Source organism: Microtus ochrogaster, chromosome 7, assembly GCF_000317375.1.
Source record: "Microtus ochrogaster isolate Prairie Vole_2 chromosome 7, MicOch1.0, whole genome shotgun sequence".
Lineage (NCBI taxonomy): Eukaryota > Metazoa > Chordata > Mammalia > Rodentia > Cricetidae > Microtus > Microtus ochrogaster.
Genome location: NC_022014.1, coordinates 9,725,206 through 9,742,815, shown reverse-complemented (window position 1 = coordinate 9,742,815; position 17,610 = coordinate 9,725,206). Strand labels below are relative to the sequence as shown.

General features: G+C 43.2%; 1 protein-coding gene across 2 annotated transcripts in view; it reads left to right on the top strand.

The window, feature by feature from the left end:
* The window catches only part of Usp7 (ubiquitin specific peptidase 7), a 56,684-nt gene that overhangs the window by 19,846 nt on the left and 19,228 nt on the right, over positions 1–17,610 (top strand). The window contains exons 1-10 of one of the 2 annotated variants that reach the window (XM_005349291.2): positions 3,783–3,845; positions 4,560–4,734; positions 8,505–8,703; positions 10,511–10,649; positions 11,655–11,743; positions 12,796–12,904; positions 14,020–14,150; positions 14,681–14,735; positions 15,686–15,766; positions 15,860–15,950. In XM_005349291.2, coding sequence (XP_005349348.1) covers positions 8,618–8,703; positions 10,511–10,649; positions 11,655–11,743; positions 12,796–12,904; positions 14,020–14,150; positions 14,681–14,735; positions 15,686–15,766; positions 15,860–15,950 — 781 coding nt within the window. In that variant the 5' untranslated portion in view covers positions 3,783–3,845; positions 4,560–4,734; positions 8,505–8,617. Of the gene's footprint in view, positions 1–3,740; positions 3,846–4,559; positions 4,735–8,504; positions 8,704–10,510; positions 10,650–11,654; positions 11,744–12,795; positions 12,905–14,019; positions 14,151–14,680; positions 14,736–15,685; positions 15,767–15,859; positions 15,951–17,610 lie in introns of those variants that run through there. The other variant, XM_005349290.2, reaches the window with a different exon arrangement.

The window sequence follows — 17,610 nt, the reverse complement described above, 5'->3', positions numbered from 1 at the left end:
GTTTTTCGAGACAGGGTTTCTCTGGCTTTGGAGCCTGTCCTGGAACTCGCTCTGAAACTCGCTCTGTAGACCAGGCTGGTCTCGAACTCACAGAGATCCGCCTGCCTCTGCCTCCCGAGTGCTGGGATTAAAGGCGTGCGCCACTGTAGCCATTGCACATTGTCATTATTGGCTAGATGAGTCTGTATTATTTGAGATAGCTATGCGTCAGAAAGTTAATACTGGAGTTTGTGTTTGGCCAAACTAAATTACTTACAGAATTCCCACCTGGGGCTGGGGAGAGAGCTCAGCAGGTAAATTGTTTGCTGAGCAAGCATGAGGATCTGCGTTTGGAGCCCACCTCTGTAACCCCAGTGCTTAGGGCTGTGAATTCGGGCAGGTGGATCCTGCAGGCTCATTGGCCAGCTGTTCTAGTGGAATAGGGTGAGAGTCATGTCCCCGTCTCAGAAAATACAAAGTGGACAGTGAGAAGAGAACCAGTGTCTACTTTTACATTATACACACATGAATGACTACTCTCATGCTTATACCTCCTCCAGAAGGACAGAAAGCCCAGGAGTGAAACCGCTTTTATGAAGCCATAAACCAGTTCTTCCAGTGTGCCTTTGACAATAAAGGGACGTCTTCTAGTGCAGTCCTTACTTACTTTGGCCTAGGAATCTACTGCATCTTAAGGTTTAAATGCTTTGCAGATGAGCTTGTTTTTTTTGAAGAACATTACAAACTTGGTATTCTGTCCTTTGGGAGACTTGAGCTGCCCAGGCAGTTGTTCGGGAGCTTCTCATGGTTGAATTTCTGGCACTAGTCCTTGTGACCTTGTGACATTTTATAGCAGCCAGCATCAGCTCTGTACCTGTGTGGTGGCTTAAATTTGAGTGTGAGAGTTTGGTTGTTAACTCTGGAGAATGTTTCAACTGAAGGGTTCTACTCGTTTTTCCTCTTAGAGCTGTCAGCTGTAGATCACTCGCTTTCATTATTGGGGGAAACAAATGCCTCTCCTCAGTCAGACCATTGCAGTTAACCTCTCCTGCTGAAAAGCTGGGCGGCACAGGTTTACTTCTATTCCAACAATGTAGAAGATGTGTGAGTGCGGGGCCATAGCTCTCTTGAACTCAATTCTTTTTTTCTTTTTGGTTTTTTTGAAACAAGATTTCTTTGTAACTTTGGAGTCTATCCTGTAACTAACTCTGTAGACCAGGCTGGCCTCGAACTCAGAGATTTGCCTGTCTTTGATTCCTGAGTGTTGGGATTAAAGGCATGCACCACCATCGCCTTGTGAACTCAGTTTTTATAATCAACATAACTTTTGCTGGAAAAGCACTCTTTCTAGTACAACTTATAAACAAACATCAACCTTGATCCCAGCAAACACAAAACGGAAACTTTTTTTTCAGTTGCAGTCTGAATTTACTTGATTCTTACTTGGATTTCAGTGGAACTAATAAAGGCAGAACCTTTGTCATTCTCAGTTACTAATGTTGAGAGAATGATTAAGAAGGATGTTTTGAGAGTGGTTTGGCATTTCAACACAAAACATGTTCAAAGGCATTTGTGATAGCGCCAGGCATACTGCTGGGTGTAATTGGAGAGAATTTCTTTAGGATCTGATACCTCCAAACTTGTGTGTGCAACAGACTGGCCACTGTCCTAAACCTTCTGAGGCTCCAGATGAACAGAATCAATAGGAATAGGTCCTCCCACACTCGAGAATTTGTGAAAGAAGTGAATGACACACTCTGCCCAGTCCAGCACACAACTCTTCCAGCATTTATAGCTGATGTTCATTTCTGAGGCAGGATCTCACTACTTATAGCTCTGGCTGACCTCAGATCCACTTGCTGAGATTAAAATCATATACCACCACGCCAAATTTGCATTTTGTTTTGTGGGGGGTTGAGGGGACAGGTGGAGTGGAGACCTTGAGTGGGTGTGCCCCTGTGTATCTGGAGCTCAGAACTCAGACTGTGAGGCTCATGTGGCAAACACTTTAACCAGTGCTGAGCCATCATACTTGCCGCAGCTTAGTTACAGAGAGATTTGCATGGAAAGCAGATGGTTTTGGTTTTTTGATAAACTGTACATGCAGAAAAGTTATGGTGTCAAACCTTATAGGCCTTGGTCATGGTTTACCCCATAAAACTTGGAAGGGTGGTTTGTTGTCATATGAAGGGAATAAATGTAGGTGAAAAATTCTGAATTACCCAGAATTACTTTTGCCTTCAGTTGAAAATCAGAAAAAGAATCTTACCACCTCCCCTGTATCTCATGCACGCACAGCCTTTGTTAGCCTGTTTGTCATTCAGAACCTCATTGCTTTGTAATCTGTCAGTTGGGTCAAAGCAGGAGTGATTGTGAGCTCCAGGCTAGCCAAAAGACCTCCTTTACTCCCAGTGTTCCACACCCCAGATAAACCCAGTCCCAAGGGATTGTGGATTTTAGAGATTAAAGGGCTGGTTTTAAGTGTTTGTTTTAAGTGCTTGTTTTTAGAACTGGCTTTCTGGAGGTGATCTTTAAATTTGTCCAAATGTAGGCGGGAATGCTTGTCTCTTTTGTTTTTTCTATTTTGAGTTTTTGTTTTTGAGTTCTGAGATGCAGAGACAGGGAGTTATCATTTAATGCAGGAGTTGGAGAATTTTCATGCTCCAAATGGAGAATTGCAGTTTGAGAGCCAAATTGGGGGAAAACAAACAAAACCTACTTCAGCTCTGTCCGTGGTCCTGAACCAGTGGGGGGGGCCGCCCATCCCAGTGACATTAAGACTCGGAATCATGAAGGTCCAGCACACAGCTACCTAGGTGTTCAGAAAAGCATGCCTCCTGCATGTAGTAAGGTACATTTCCTGCTGGGGTATTTGCTGTTTTAGGGAAAAATCCAAGCTCCTGGATAACCTGGGGCAGCCTTTGTGGACCTGAGCTGCTTCTGCAATCTGTTTTGGTATGGTGTACACGGGCTGCTTTAACCCTGCGGTTAGCCAGCAGTGGTGGTGCCAGCTGTAGTCTTAACATTTACGAAGTAGGATGATGACAAACCTGAAAGCAGCTCATCGTTTTCCTACTCCTTAGTGAACCCAAGAAAGTAGTCTCTGTAGGTTGAAGGTTTTTATTCAAAAATGTGTTTTATTGTGTGTGTATAGACAGGGTTATATGTGTACATGTGGGTACAGGTTACCTACAAAGTTAGAAGACATTGGATCCCCAGGAACTAAGAGTTACAGGCCGTTGTGAGCTGCCATGTTAGTTTTGGGAACTGAACTCAGGTCCTCTGCAAAAATAGCGAATACTCTGGACCTCTGAGCCATCTGCATTCCTGGGTAAAGTTTTGTTTTATTTTATTTTATTTATTTTTTTTGTGTTAAGTATGGGATCTAGGAAGTTTTGCATGCAAGGAAAGAATTCTAAAGAACTACAGTCCTACCCTAGAGGATTAAGTTTTAATTAGTAGGAAGCTTACTGCAAAATGACTTCATATCAATTATGTAAAGGTTCTTAAATCTAAGCCATTAGTCATTACAGAATCAGAGTAAATAAGAAACACTGCAAATAAGCATTTTATGTGTACAGAATAGTCCTTTCATTCATCACAGATGGAGCAGAGTATCTCGTGACATGGCTAGTCTACACTTTGAAAATTTACATTATAATTAGAATTTATTGATTATAAATTATCAAATGTAAATATATTCTTGTACATCTAGTCCTACTATGTAGATCAATTCATGAGATTTTTTATTTTTCTTAAAGCTGGGGATACAGATGACCCACCAAGAATCACTCAGAACCCGGTCATCAATGGGAATGTAGCCCTGAGTGATGGGCACAGCAATGCGGAGGAAGACATGGAGGACGGTAAGTACTGCTCACTTACTCACAGCCGTGGAGCGCTATCAGAAACACAAGCCATCTGTATTTTTTTTTCTTGAGTACTTTAGTCTTCAGAGTAGTTAGTTTTCAGGAAGTTACATCTGAGGGCAATTAGGATCTTTTTTTATTTTGGGTTTCAAGATTGTGTAAAATTTCAAGGTAAGTTGCTTCTCAGCCTAGGCAAGGGGGTTCAAATCCAGAGGATCATAGTGAATGGGTGTCTGCTCATCCCCACAGGTTTCCAGCCACTGTTAGCATCCAGGGTGCCAGGTAGACTGTATTTTCCTTTCCCTTTGTTTGCAGCAAGATACTTTTCAGCATTGGGATTTGGTTTTCTACTGCATCCCCACCTTAGTGTCTTATCATTCGACTACAATTGAGAACACCTCCAACTCCTGCTAGGCGAAGTGAGAGCCAAGCGTTGGGCCCTATACTTCTTCCACTCACTTTTCTCTGTAGCTTCCCTGTGGAAAAGCATATGCGTATGTATATGCATGGGCATTTTGTGTCAGGGAATTGCTTTTTTCTTTGAGAATTCTTTATATCATCTTAAGAGATGTAACATTTGCAAGTCAAAGTCCTGAGAAGGGAGCAGCCAGTAATTGCTTTATGCAGCCCCTGGAATCTTGCAGTGTAATTTGAAACCATGTTCTGTACAAGCATGTCCATCAATCCTCATGAGGGTTGTGTCCTTCCCAGGGGAGTAACGGGGCAGTTGAAAGAAACCATCAGGCACGGGCTGCACCACCAGAAGGACTGCTGTTCAGACCTCCTGCCAAAAGTTCAGCCTCCATGCGAAACTGCAGCCGCAGTTGAGAGTTCTCTCACAGTGCGGTTTACCCCTGGCAGCTGGCTGAGGCAATTTCTGAGGAAGGTAAAGAGGCGTGGGCTACACCCCGCTGCTTTGTTCCCCGTGGAGTGCGCTTTCCACTGTAGATGAAGGGCAACGGTGTGGGTGTGGTCTCATTGGTTATTGGGCGTTTGGTGATTTCACTTTGGACACCATAGATGCCAAGAGTGGTTCAGAGAGTGCATTTGGGAAGGTGGCTAGGCAGAGGCGCCAGGTGTGCATTTGGGGTCAATTTGAGTTGTATGTAGACCAGTAGCAAGCCCTCTCCATCAGCTCTCCCAGTGCAATTTGTTTTAAGCAATTCCTCTCTTACTCGGAGTGTCTGGGAGACACAGATGCAGCTATGGGGTTATCCTGTGTAGTAGAAGAGGACAGTTACCCTCTGAACCCTACCTTCCTCCTACCTGCAGTCAAAACAGACAACCAAGTGTCTCCTGGGGGCCGGGGTGGCCTAGGTTGAAAATCATGGTTAAGAAGTTATGAGTCAGAGTTTCTTACTTTGGGGCAAATAGTACTGGATTCTTAGTACTAAATACCCAGGCTGTTTCACAAAGACCAGAAAGTAGAAGACCCAAGTCTGGGGTCTCAGATGGAAAAAGCAGAGCAGCCCTCTTGGCTTGGAGTTGAAATTGTCTTCAGGGATGGCTCAGGGCCTAAACCTGTTCACAGCATGGCAAAGGCATAGGAGGGTTGGGCTCTGCATCTGGTGACCTTTTCTGGAAGTAAAGTGATACTGATAGAGTTGTACACGTCCTGTGGCAAGGGTCAGAACCTTGAGGAGCTCTGCATTATGCATGCCTCAGCCATCCAGGCCTAAGCTGGCTTCTACAGGGGGTTTCTTAGTGCAGACTCTGGCTTTGAACCCCTTCACTTAAATCTTTTACAAGCACATCAAACTAGGATATATGATTTAGAGAATACTGTGTTTAATTAGGCCACTTTGTAACCAAATGATGAGTGATTCCCTGTGCTAAGGGTCCTTAGTAAGAGACGTCTCTGTGTAAGAACTTTGGCAACTTGGGCATTCAGACATCTATGGAGAGAACAGGTTTAGGTGAGGAAGAGAACATTTTAAAGTCCTGCTAACAGACTAGATGGTCAAGTCCTTTTTCATCTTATCTATTCTTACTCCCTCAAGTATGGTTTTTCCTTAAACGACTAAGACGTTCTAGAGCAAATGTGTGGGCTCTGAAGATTTCTGTGGAGCTTAGGTTAAATTGTAGGTATCTGGAAACAGCTCATTTCATCAGATGAACTAATGTACAACATTTTATGAGAATGACTGATATATGTAAGAGGTTTGAGAAAACATCACTTTAGAGCCACCTTTTGGAGAAATTAGTCCCTTTAAAAACTTGAAATGTCCTGTCTTGCTTTCTCTGCAGAATTGAAACCCAGTCTAATCCATTGACATTTGCTCTGGGCAGATAAGATAGATAGTAGTGAGCATGGAGCTTTGGGACAAGCAGTAGAGCCGGCACTCCCCAGTTTCTGGGGCAGGGTTGATGCTAGTGGGTTGTCAAGGAGTCTAATGTGCTCAAGAGAAAAGGGAAGCTGTAGCTGTGCTCAAAGGGACACAGTGGGCTCAGGCCAGCTGTCTCTGTTTGAATATAGGACCCAATATTAATGTCCTTTATGCTGATTATCCCTTGTGTTAAAACAACAATGAAAAGCAAAAAAACTTTGAAATGCTTAAACTCACACAGACTTGGTTTTTGTTTTTAAATTATCTGGAATCCGCATACTACTTCAATTGTTGGGTAAAGACCTTTGTTGATCAGTCTCATAATTCCCTATAGATGGGTAATCGGACTTTTATTGTCATAGATAGGCTTCATATTTCCTTTAGGCTTTTCATTTGGCATTTGTATAAATTCTCATTTGTGTGTTGGTGTGAATACTGAGGGGCTTGCCCGTGTCAGCTGTATGCTCTACAATTGGACTGTACCCCAGCCTTCAAGTTATTCATAAGAAGTTTCAACTTCCTTAGCCTGTTCTAAGAATGTGCCTTCAGTATAATGCAGAAATCCGGTGTGGCATGCAATGAAGCAGACTAGTGAAGTGGGGACCATGGATAATACCAGGTGCTGCCTTGTCAAAAGAATTAATGTGTCAGTGTAAATTTCACCACTGTTTAAATTTTACTTAAATGTGTGGGATGGAAGAAGAAAATGCAAATCACAGTATGTTTCAGTTTTTCTGGCTATAGAGTGTAACCCTATACGTCTAAATTGCAGAAATAGGCTAGCTTTATTGTAGAGTGCACCGTCATGGTCCTTGGTGTTGCCATAGGTGGTGGACATTATTTAGGACTCACTGCCACTTCATGTCACTATGCCTCAGTGTCCTTACCCATAAAGTGGAAATTAATGCAGCTCAGGTACACCTTGTATGTCCACTAAAGCATGTGGCAAACTTTCTGCTGAGTTTTTTTTAGGCATTGTCATGGGCAGAATTCTTCCCCCTTCAAGGAGGTGTAGGAATACCTGACTCAGTAGTCTTAGGCCAGTCATCAGCACCCTGTTGCAGCTTCCTGTAGCCGCCCTTCTTGCTTTAGTGCTCCTGCCCTGACTGAGGGAGCCGGGATGTGCATAGTGCATATGGGTGGGGAAAAGCAGAGTGTGGACTCTTGACAGCCTTTGTAAAGAATACCCTCTGTGAGGACTGATGGACATGTTTTCTTAAGAACAGACCCAGGTAGTTGCAAACTTCTAGCAACTGTAGTCTATCTAGAAGAAGTAGATGATTCCACAAACTCATTTTGTGTGCAGTTTGGAGATGGAAGGGTTGTGGGACTTTGTTATGATGGTCTTCAGCAATCTGGGATGTAAGGGGGCAGGGTGTCCCTGTTGATTAACATGCTCCTCATGAGTCTAGTGTGGTCATGCTCCCGGACCCAGCAGTCAGGGATGTCAATACCTGATTCTGTTGGTTGGAGGGGGGGAGCTGTTCCCACTCCACAGAGAGGCAAGCACAGAAAGTGATGCCTTCAGACACTTCTGCAGTCCCTTGGTCTTCTGTGGCTTTTGTTTTGCTTCACTGATGCTTGTCAGTAGCAACTGGCAGAGGGGCTGTGAAAGACTGCTCCCTCGCTGTAGCCCGGGAAGCAAACAGTCAGACATTACTGGGGCTGCATCAACTTTCTGGCCAGTGATGGGTCAATGATGCCATTATTTTAGTTGACACATTTTTGATTGACACACTGAACCCCTGACCAGAGGTACTGTAGGGCAGAAACCTTTATTCCTTTTCTAATGTTGGGAAGAACTTTACTTTATAAATAAATTGCTACCATAAGGGATCTAGCATGTTCACAAAAGTCAAAGCTGAGGGACAGTATTATCTGTCTCCATTTGCTGTGTGCTTCTAGCACAGTGGCTGGTTTTTTCCGCTGCCCTCCTCCCGGGTCTCAGTCCAAGGCTCATATATATATTCCCTGTTTTTCTTGAGTATTGCTTATATACAGAAATACAAGGCTGCCCGCCCTCCCTTCCTCCTTTCCCTTCTGTCCCCTCGATGCCCAGATTTGGGAATGAACACTGAAGTAGATGTTCAACCCCCTAAACTTTGGTTCTCCAAGGGAAGGCAGATGTGTGTGAGTGAGCTCCTGTTAGGAATCCAGCCATGTAGAAACCGTCCTTATTAGCCTTTTCATAAATTGGAAACGACACTATCATTTCCCCCAGAGGCTTCAGAAGCACTTGGACTGAGATATTGTAGAGCAGTTTACTACAGTGTTCGTGCGCTTATGGTTAATGCCCTGGCTCTGTGATTGATGGCATGTTTTCTTGCAGACACCAGTTGGCGCTCCGAGGCAACTTTTCAGTTCACTGTCGAGCGCTTCAGCAGACTGAGTGAGTCGGTCCTTAGCCCTCCGTGTTTTGTGCGAAATCTGCCATGGAAGATTATGGTGATGCCACGCTTTTATCCAGACAGACCTCACCAAAAAAGCGTAGGATTCTTTCTCCAGTGCAATGCTGAATCTGACTCCACGTAAGAGTTTAAATGATGCAACTACAAATGCACAGATTTCTGGAAGCCAAATTCCATCATCTTACTCGATTTTATTTTCAGCTTCTTTGTAACTCTATGCAGTCCCTTTTCCTTTTGCTCTGATGATGAAACCTAGGGCCTTGTTACATAATCACCTATTACTGGGTTAAAGCCAGTCCTGATTCTATAACGTAAAACTAGGCTTTGTGCTACAGCCCAGCGGCCTGGACAGGCTGGGGCCACTTGGACTCTGCCAGCCACTGAGTAATCATTCCATTCTCCCTGAAAGCAGATAGACGCCTTAAGTGTGTCTCACCCTGACAGCTGTCTGCTCCTGATAGCCTGTGCCTATTTGGAAAGTACAAGTCACAGCAATTAGTTAGTGCTTTAGATGGATTGGGCCTTTTTAGGGGGAAAGTTTTGGTCATAACTTTTTAAAAGGAGGTTTATTGTAAAATTGTTTTAATACCTGTATTTGGGAAGTGGAGGCAGGAGGTTCAGGTCAAGGCCAGCCTGGATTGCAGGAAACCCTGTTCCAGTAACTAAGAAACAAAGAAAAATCTTGGAGGTCCTTCAATTGATATGAAAGAGAGAGAGAGGTATCATATTCTATGAGTCTTTCAAACTTGACCTCTTTGTTTTGTTCTCAGAGATTTGTAGCTCTCCCTTCAACCCATATTCTGCATTGTCAGTGTTAAACTCATGCACACCAGGAGGACAGTCTGGACAGGATTAGCAGGGAGTATGGAGTACATTGTCCCTTTGTTTACACCAGGAGCCTAATTGATGAGGGAGTATGGAGTACATTCTCCCTTCAACTGAGCTTGTCTTCGGCAGTAAATTGGTGCTCAGGTTGGACTGCATAACTGGAAGTTATGGTGTTACCCTCTCGCGTGCCCATTGGCCTGATTTCTCCTGATCCATAGGGCAAGTGTGCAGGAACCCCAAGGTACAGGCACAGGCTCTACTGAACAGAAGTGCATTGTGGGGTAGAACCCAGAGGTGTATCTACTTTTGTTGGCTTTGTTGTCCAGGCTAGCTTTGAATTCGTAATAATCCTCTTGCCTCAGCTTCCTGTGCTAGAGATTATGTGTGTGTGCTGTCATATTGTGCTCATCGACTCTTTTTTATTCTTGTGTCCCGGTCACAGGGCTTTTGTATATGCCATGAAACCACTACTGCTGAGTTACCCCCTCACCCAGCCACAGTTTTATAAAATATACTTAAAAGTTCAGGAACTTACTTGGTGTTCAGAACAAAACGGCATTTACCTGATTTTCATGCTTTTTGTATGATAAAAAGAAAAGCCCCAAAACAGAAACAAACAAAAAACTGTAAAAAAAAAAAAAAAAGAAGTTCAGGAACTTGTTTGTGTTTTGATTTTTGGTTTTTTTGAGATAGTTTCCCCATAGCTTTGGAACGTGTCCTGGGACCTGCTTTGTAGATCAGGCTGAATTCAAACTCAGATCTGCCTGCCCCTGCCTTCAAGTGCTGGGATTAAAGGCATGCACCACCTCTGCCCAGCTAGGAACTTGTGTTTTATACTTAGTTATAACATTTTACGGGTTAAAAGATAAAATCACAAGCCAGGCAGAATCCCTGAGTTCTAGTCCAGCTAGAGTTACATGGTGAGGCACTGTCACCAAATAATAAAATCTTGAGTTAGCCGCTGCAGCTGTGTCCTCAGATCCCTCTTCTCTATCCAAGGTAGATTTTCGTTTGCTGATTTTGATGTTTTAAAAATGTGTGACTCTCAGTTAAATGTGTCAACTAAGGCTTGGGTGAATTTTTCCCTCCCTTCCAATAGGTCGTGGTCCTGTCATGCACAAGCAGTGTTGAAGATAATAAATTACAGGGACGATGACAAATCATTCAGCCGTCGAATCAGTCACTTGTTCTTCCACAAGGAGAATGACTGGGGATTCTCTAATTTTATGGCATGGAGTGTAAGTAACAGAGTATTTAGTCTCAGCGTCCCAACTGTTATTGCTAGTCTTGTTCTTTCATTTCTCAAAAGTCTTGCTTTCGAGTTGAGCAGCTATCTGGAAGTTGTGGCTTTCTGACATTCGGCATTCAAGTTGCAACCTTTAAATTTTACTTACTGTCTTGTATGTGTTTGATATACAAACTCAATTATCTGTGTGTGCAAATACTGAGTGGGCATACACAAACCATGGTGTGGCAAATTTCTGTGTGTTCTGTGGATTGAACTCAAGTCCACGAGTTCAAGTTTAGATGACAAGTACCTCTACTCACTGTGTCATCTCACTGGCCACTTGAGCATTAGATGGTTTTGTTTTTTCTTTTTTGGGGGGGGGGATCATTGTGGGGGGGACAGCTATGGCTGTCCTGGAACTCACTTTGTAGGCCCAGGCTGGCTTCAACTCTCATCCGCCTGCCTCTGCCTCCCACGTACTGGGATTAAAGGTGTGTGCCACTACCACCTGGCAGCATCAAGTATTAACTTTTACGATACCTTTAAAAAACTGTTTATGTGTCTGTGTGAGTATGTGGACATGTGTGTGGGAGGGGTGCCCACAGAGGCCTGGCTAGGCTGTCAGAGCAATGAGAATTTGTAAGTTGTGGGTACTAGGCTCCAAACTCTGGCTCTCGTGATAGAGTAAGCAGACCTGTTGAACACTACACTGTTTGTCCAGTCCACTAAAGTGTGAACTTGTAATTGCACGTTGAAGTTTTTCCTGACCTTCCTCGGGAAGACCTTCCTTGGTAGGGCCCCTTTCTGCAGTAGTGGTGGCCAGTGGGTGGTATCTTACCCAGGCTGTGGCACTTAACCCTGAATACCTCTGCAGAGCTCTCTGGGTTCATGCTTAACACAAAATGGAGCACAGCTGTGCGGGAAGTTCTCCATTCAGTTCTGAAGTCGTGCTTTATTGAGTGCAGAGTACGCAATGTGTATGCTCTGATGTAAGTTGGATATTTTTATTTTATAGGAAGTGACTGATCCTGAGAAAGGATTTATAGACGATGATAAAGTCATCTTTGAAGTTTTTGTACAGGCGGATGCTCCTCATGGAGTTGCGTAAGTTTTGTTCAATTGGGTACTGCTGTACTGTATTGAGTGAGAATTTATATATTGGTATATATATGTTGAAGAGATGTGCTCAGCCAGTAAGCCCCAACACATCATAGCTGCCTCACCCTCTCTTACCGGATTGGTTGGGAGTTCATTTGTGCTCACCAATGAGTTTTCTGAGTTTAACCAGCCAGCAGACTAGATGGTTTTGCAATCTTAGGAAGGGCACAGTCTTAACAAGCAGAGAAGCCCTAGGTCCTTACATCCATGGCCACTGCAGTGGGGCTTTGCTTTTGTTTTGAAGAGTGTACAGATGTCTAAACTTGTGGGGAACCAGGAAACGTGAGAGCTTCTAACTTGGGCCATTGGCCGGGCTCTTGGACTGCACTGTAGCTGTCATCCTGACAGTGTTGGTTCACGTTCCTCGTTAGTATGGAGATTAGATTGGCTAGAGGAAGTTGTATGGTAGATTTTTCTCTGGCTCCATTACCGCATGGGTCCAGGATACCTGGGGCATAACTCAGACCAGTTTCTCCAAGTAGCCACCAAAATAGCTTATTAAAAATGAAAAGTCCTCAGTGCTTAGAGTGCATTCTAAAACTTCAGAATATATATTCCTGTCTTCCTTCTGCATATGTGTTTCTACAGAATTGGCAGCAGGGATGGGGTGGGGTGTTCAGCTCTTACTTAACATGTCCTGCTGGTGATCATATATGAATTCCTAACGTGTGTGTGTGTGTGTGTGAGATAAGCTAGCTCTGAAATCACATTTGATATAATTGTGAAAGGGTACCCCCAGTGTCTTGTCAGTGCTCATCTTTATCAATGGCAGGTGTGCTTTGTCCTGTTAGCAGACAGGTGAATGCTGAAATAGCCATGTCAGTGAACAGACATGTGTGACATCAAGTCAGGCCTCAGTTTTACAGTGTAGTGCTGGAGGAATGCTGTGTGGAGCGTGCTCCTTCGCCAGGATGCTAGAAACAGATGATGACATGACATAGTGACTAAAAACCAACTGTCCTGTGCAGTGGACCTTCAAGCTTGGACTTACCTTTCAGGTGGGACTCAAAGAAGCATACGGGCTATGTCGGCTTAAAGAATCAGGGAGCTACGTGTTACATGAACAGCCTGCTGCAGACTTTGTTTTTCACAAATCAACTAAGAAAGGTAAATGAATCTATTCCTCTCTAGCTTTCTGCCTTCTGTTCTGAAAGGTATGTCAGAGGCCCAGTAGAGTAATCAGCAGAAGTTCTCCCCCTCCCTGGACTGCAGACCTTTCTCCACAGGGAGGGAAGGAGGCCCTGCCAGGCTGCCTTGATAGGACACCTGCTGTTGAAGCCGACTAGTGCCATCAGCTTTAAAAATACAAACACCATAATGATAATAGTGAATTGATCCTAGGACTAATATTTCTACATCTAAATTGTATTCCCAGGCCCCCTCATACCCTCTCTTATCCATTTATTTGGAGGCGAGACTTCTATATATAGTACTAGCTGTTCTGGAACCGATTTGCTTGCCAGAGCTTCGCCTACCTGGGCTGGAATTAAAGATTGTGACACCACTCCCGGCCTCACCCGGGGAGGGGGAGGGTCTTACTCAAGTTGCTTAGACTGACTTTAGATCCCCCTGCCTCATCTTCACCAGAAGTAAGTAGGTCTGCACCTTATGCTTACGTGGACTAATGAGCAGTCTGAATCTAAGGATGGGGGGTGGTGCTTTCTGATGGGGAGAGTTTGTGCAGACAGCATGGAGTAGTACAGGGAGAAGGCTCTTCTGGATGGGACTTCTTGGATCTCATTTGCACTCTGCCAGACAGATGACTGAGATGGGTTTGTGTCTGTAGTAGCTTGGATGTCATCTACATTTCATCTCTTTGTTGTTGTTGTTCATAAATAATTGAAAATTTAAATTTGTACTGTCCCGGGGGGGGGGGGATAAAATGAACGAGTTTTTTTGCCTGGTTGGTGAGCTATAGGTGACTTTTTCATTTTCCCTTGTATTTTCTAAATTATCTCTACAGACAATTGGATGGTTTTCAAAGTTCGACATAGCTAAGAGCCCCTAACACATTGCTTTTCTCCTTATCTTTGTTTTTTTTTTTTTTTTTTTGTTTTTTTTTGGAGACAGGGTTTCTCTGTAGCTTTGAAGTCTGTCCTGGAACTAGCTCTTGTAGACCAGGTTGGCCTCGAACTCACAGAGATCCACCTGCCTTTGCTTCCTGAGTGCTGGGATTAAAGGCGTGCGCCACCACCGCTCGGCTGACAGCTGTTTTCTTGCAGGCTGTGTACATGATGCCGACAGAGGGTGACGACTCCTCCAAAAGCGTCCCCTTGGCTCTGCAGAGAGTGTTCTATGAGCTGCAGCACAGCGACAAGCCCGTTGGAACAAAGAAGCTCACCAAGTCATTCGGGTGTGTACCAGCAATCCACCTCCCTTCTGCTTTTGGTGTAAGGGACAAGAGTGGAGGCTTGTGCTGCGTGTCAAGTGCGAGTCGGCTCAGGCGGGCTTCCAGTTGTCTTGGCATTTGAGCACTGTCTCCCCCTTTAGGAAACAGGCTTTGTTTCCGATTTTTCTTAAATGTCACCACTTTGCTTTTCAGCAAAGGGTATGTGTAGCTTTGAAGTATATGTACATTTATCTTGTATACCACCTCTTCTAGGTAAGATTTTAGAAAATGTTAACTTTTTTTTTGCTGATTGCTGGTAAAATTCTTTGAATTATGACAATCACCAAGATAATCTTTACACGCAAAAAAAAAAAGCACCAAAGGCGGGAGGGGAAAGGCAGGGAGGAGAGCAGAGAAAAATACAGAGCTCAATAAAAATCAATTTTAAAAAAAACACTAAACTTGAGGCTAGTGGCTGATTCAATTTAGTTTATAATCTAGATTGCTTCTTAATTGACTCCCTTGATATATAGAAACTCATTTTCTCTTGAAAGGTGGGAAACGTTAGATAGCTTCATGCAACACGACGTTCAAGAGCTTTGTCGAGTGGTAAGTTTCAAGCAGTAACTGTTGGGTCTTAGAGTGAATGTTTGAGGCAGTGCTAGAGTTCTTCATGAGTAAAAAAAAAAAGCCTCACAGCCAATCAGACCACTGACATTGCCTTAGGACTGATGTTTTAGGCCAGAGCAGAGAGTGCTGGGATTCCAGATGTGCACCACGTGCCTGGTAAATTCAGGGCCCATGTAGTTCTAAACAGTGGGAAGAACTGTGCTACTCAGTAGAAGGCGACTTGTTGGGAAAGGCTGGACAGATAGAGCTGTGAGTGGGTTTCTTGCTAGTGAACTGAGCAGATGAGTGGTACAGGAGTCACAAAGCAAGGGACAAGCACATTGGCCGAGGCAGCTGCATTTACTGTCAGAAATCCTCCGCACCCACCCCCCTCAAGCTCATTAGTCACTGGTACATTCTCCTTTCTGGATTGAGGAAAGACAGATTCGCGTAACGGAGACGTGGAATGGCTGTTCAAGGTGATTGGCTGGGCAAGGTGTGTTTTCTTTTTTGCAGCACTAGCTGGATTGAATCAGTTCATTAAATATCCATGGACAAACCAGTCAATCCTGTTGACAGGCTCAACCTCATTAACCTTTGGTGTGGACCAATACGAGTTAAGTTTAGTGATCAGTTTACATGCTTTTCCACAGAGGTAAAATAAATATTAAAAATGCTTCTAAAGGCACTACAGACTACTAATTCATTCCAAAGACTTTATAAGAGGTTAACCTCAACTGTTGCATGTAGATATTTTTTTTTTTTTTGTAAAAGCCACAAAATCCAGCCAAGAAAGATTTATATGTTTTGGATAACTGCATGCCAAAGGTATTATTTTTATAGTTTAGAAATTCTTTGACTCTTGGTACTTCCAAGTAAATTGTCAAGTATAATGGTGTTTTGTTGTTTTGTTTTGTTTTGTTTTTTGATGCCCAAACCTTCTCTTTCAGTTGCTTGATAATGTGGAAAATAAGATGAAAGGCACATGTGTAGAAGGCACCATTCCAAAGTTATTCAGAGGCAAAATGGTGGTATGTGAGCATTAGTTTTAAAGAATGGCTTTGAAAGATTTATAAATGGAGATTTGACGGCCAGTGCTGAAGCTGCCTTCTGTTTATTTACAGTCTTACATTCAGTGCAAAGAAGTAGACTACCGTTCTGATAGGAGAGAAGATTATTATGATATCCAGCTAAGTATAAAAGGAAAGAAAAATAGTAAGTCTTGTCTCTACATACTTCATAAGCTTTTTGTTTTTGGTTTGCTGTTGTTTTTTTGTTTCCTTTTTTTATTGATATTTATTGAGCTCTACATTTTTCTCTGCTCCCCTCCCTGTCCCTCCCCTTCCCCCTTCAAACCTCCCCCAAGGTCCCCATTTTCGCAATTTACTCAGGAGATCTTGTCTTTTTCTATTTCCCATGTAGATTAGATCTATGTAAGTCTCTCTTAGTGTCCTTATTGTTGTAAATTGTCTGGGATTGTGTTTGTAGGCTGGTTTTCTTTGTTCTATGAGTGAGTACATGTGATTGTCTTTCTGTGTCTGGGTTACCTCACTCAAAATAATTTGTTTGTTTTTTGTTTTTGTTTTTTTTGGTTTTTCAAAACAGGGTTTCTCTGTAGTTTTGGAGCCTGTCTTGGAACTAGCTTTTGTAGACCAGGCTGGACTCTCAAAAGAATGTTTTCTAGCTCCACCCATTTTCCTGCAAAATTCAAGCTGTCATTATTTTTTTCTGCTGTGTAGTACTACATTGTGTAAATGCACCACATCTTCTTTATCCATTCTTCGATCAAGGAGCATTTAGCTTGTATCTAGGTTCTAGCTATGACAAAGCTGCTATGAACATAGTTGAGCACATGTCCTTGTGGCACGATTGAACATCCTTTGGATATATACCCAAAAATGGTATTACTGGGTCTTGAGGAAGGTTGTTTCCTAATTTTCTGAGAAATTGTCACACTGACATCCAAAGAGGTTGTACCAGCTTGCATTCCCACCAGCAATGCAGATGTGTTCCCTTTTCCCCACATCCTCTCCAGCATAAGTTGTCATCAGTGTTTTTGATCTTGGCCATTCTTACAGGTGTAAGATGGAATCTCAGAGTTGTTTTGATTTGCATTTCTCTGATGACTAAGGATGTTGAACATTTCCTTAAGTGTCTATCAGCCATTTTAGATTCCTCTGTTGAGAGTTCTCTGTTTAGGTCTGTACTCCATTTTTTTATTGGATTATGTAATCTTTTGGTGTCCAGTTTCTTGAGCTCTTTGTATATTTGGAGATCAGACCTCTGTCTGTGTGGGATGAGTGAAGGTCTTTTCCCATTCTATAGGCTGTCGTTTTGTCTTGTTGACCGTGTCCTTTGCTTTACAGAAACTTTTCAGTTTCAGGAGGTCCCATTTATTAATTGTTTCTCTCAGTGTCTGTACTGCTGGGGTTATTATTAGGAAGTGGTTCCCTGTGCCAATACATTCAAGTGTACTTCCCACTTTCTCTTCTATAAGGCTCAGTGTGGCTGGCTTTATGTTAAGGTCTTTGATCCATTTGGACTTGAGTTTTGCACATGGTGATAGATATGGGTGTGTTTTCATTCTTCTACATGTTGATATCCAGTTATGTCAGCACCACTTGTTTAATATGCTTTCTTTTTTCCATTTGATATTTTTTTTAACTTCTTTATCAAAGATCAGGTATGGATTGATAACCGGGTCTTCTATTTGGTTCCATTGGTCCTCCTGTCTGTTCCTATGACAATACTAGGCTGTTTTCAGTACTGTAGTTCTGTAGTAGAATTTGAAGTCAGGCCGGGCGATGGTGGCGCACGCCTTTAATCCCAGCACTCGGGAGGCAGAGGCAGGCGGATCTCTGTGAGTTCAAGACCA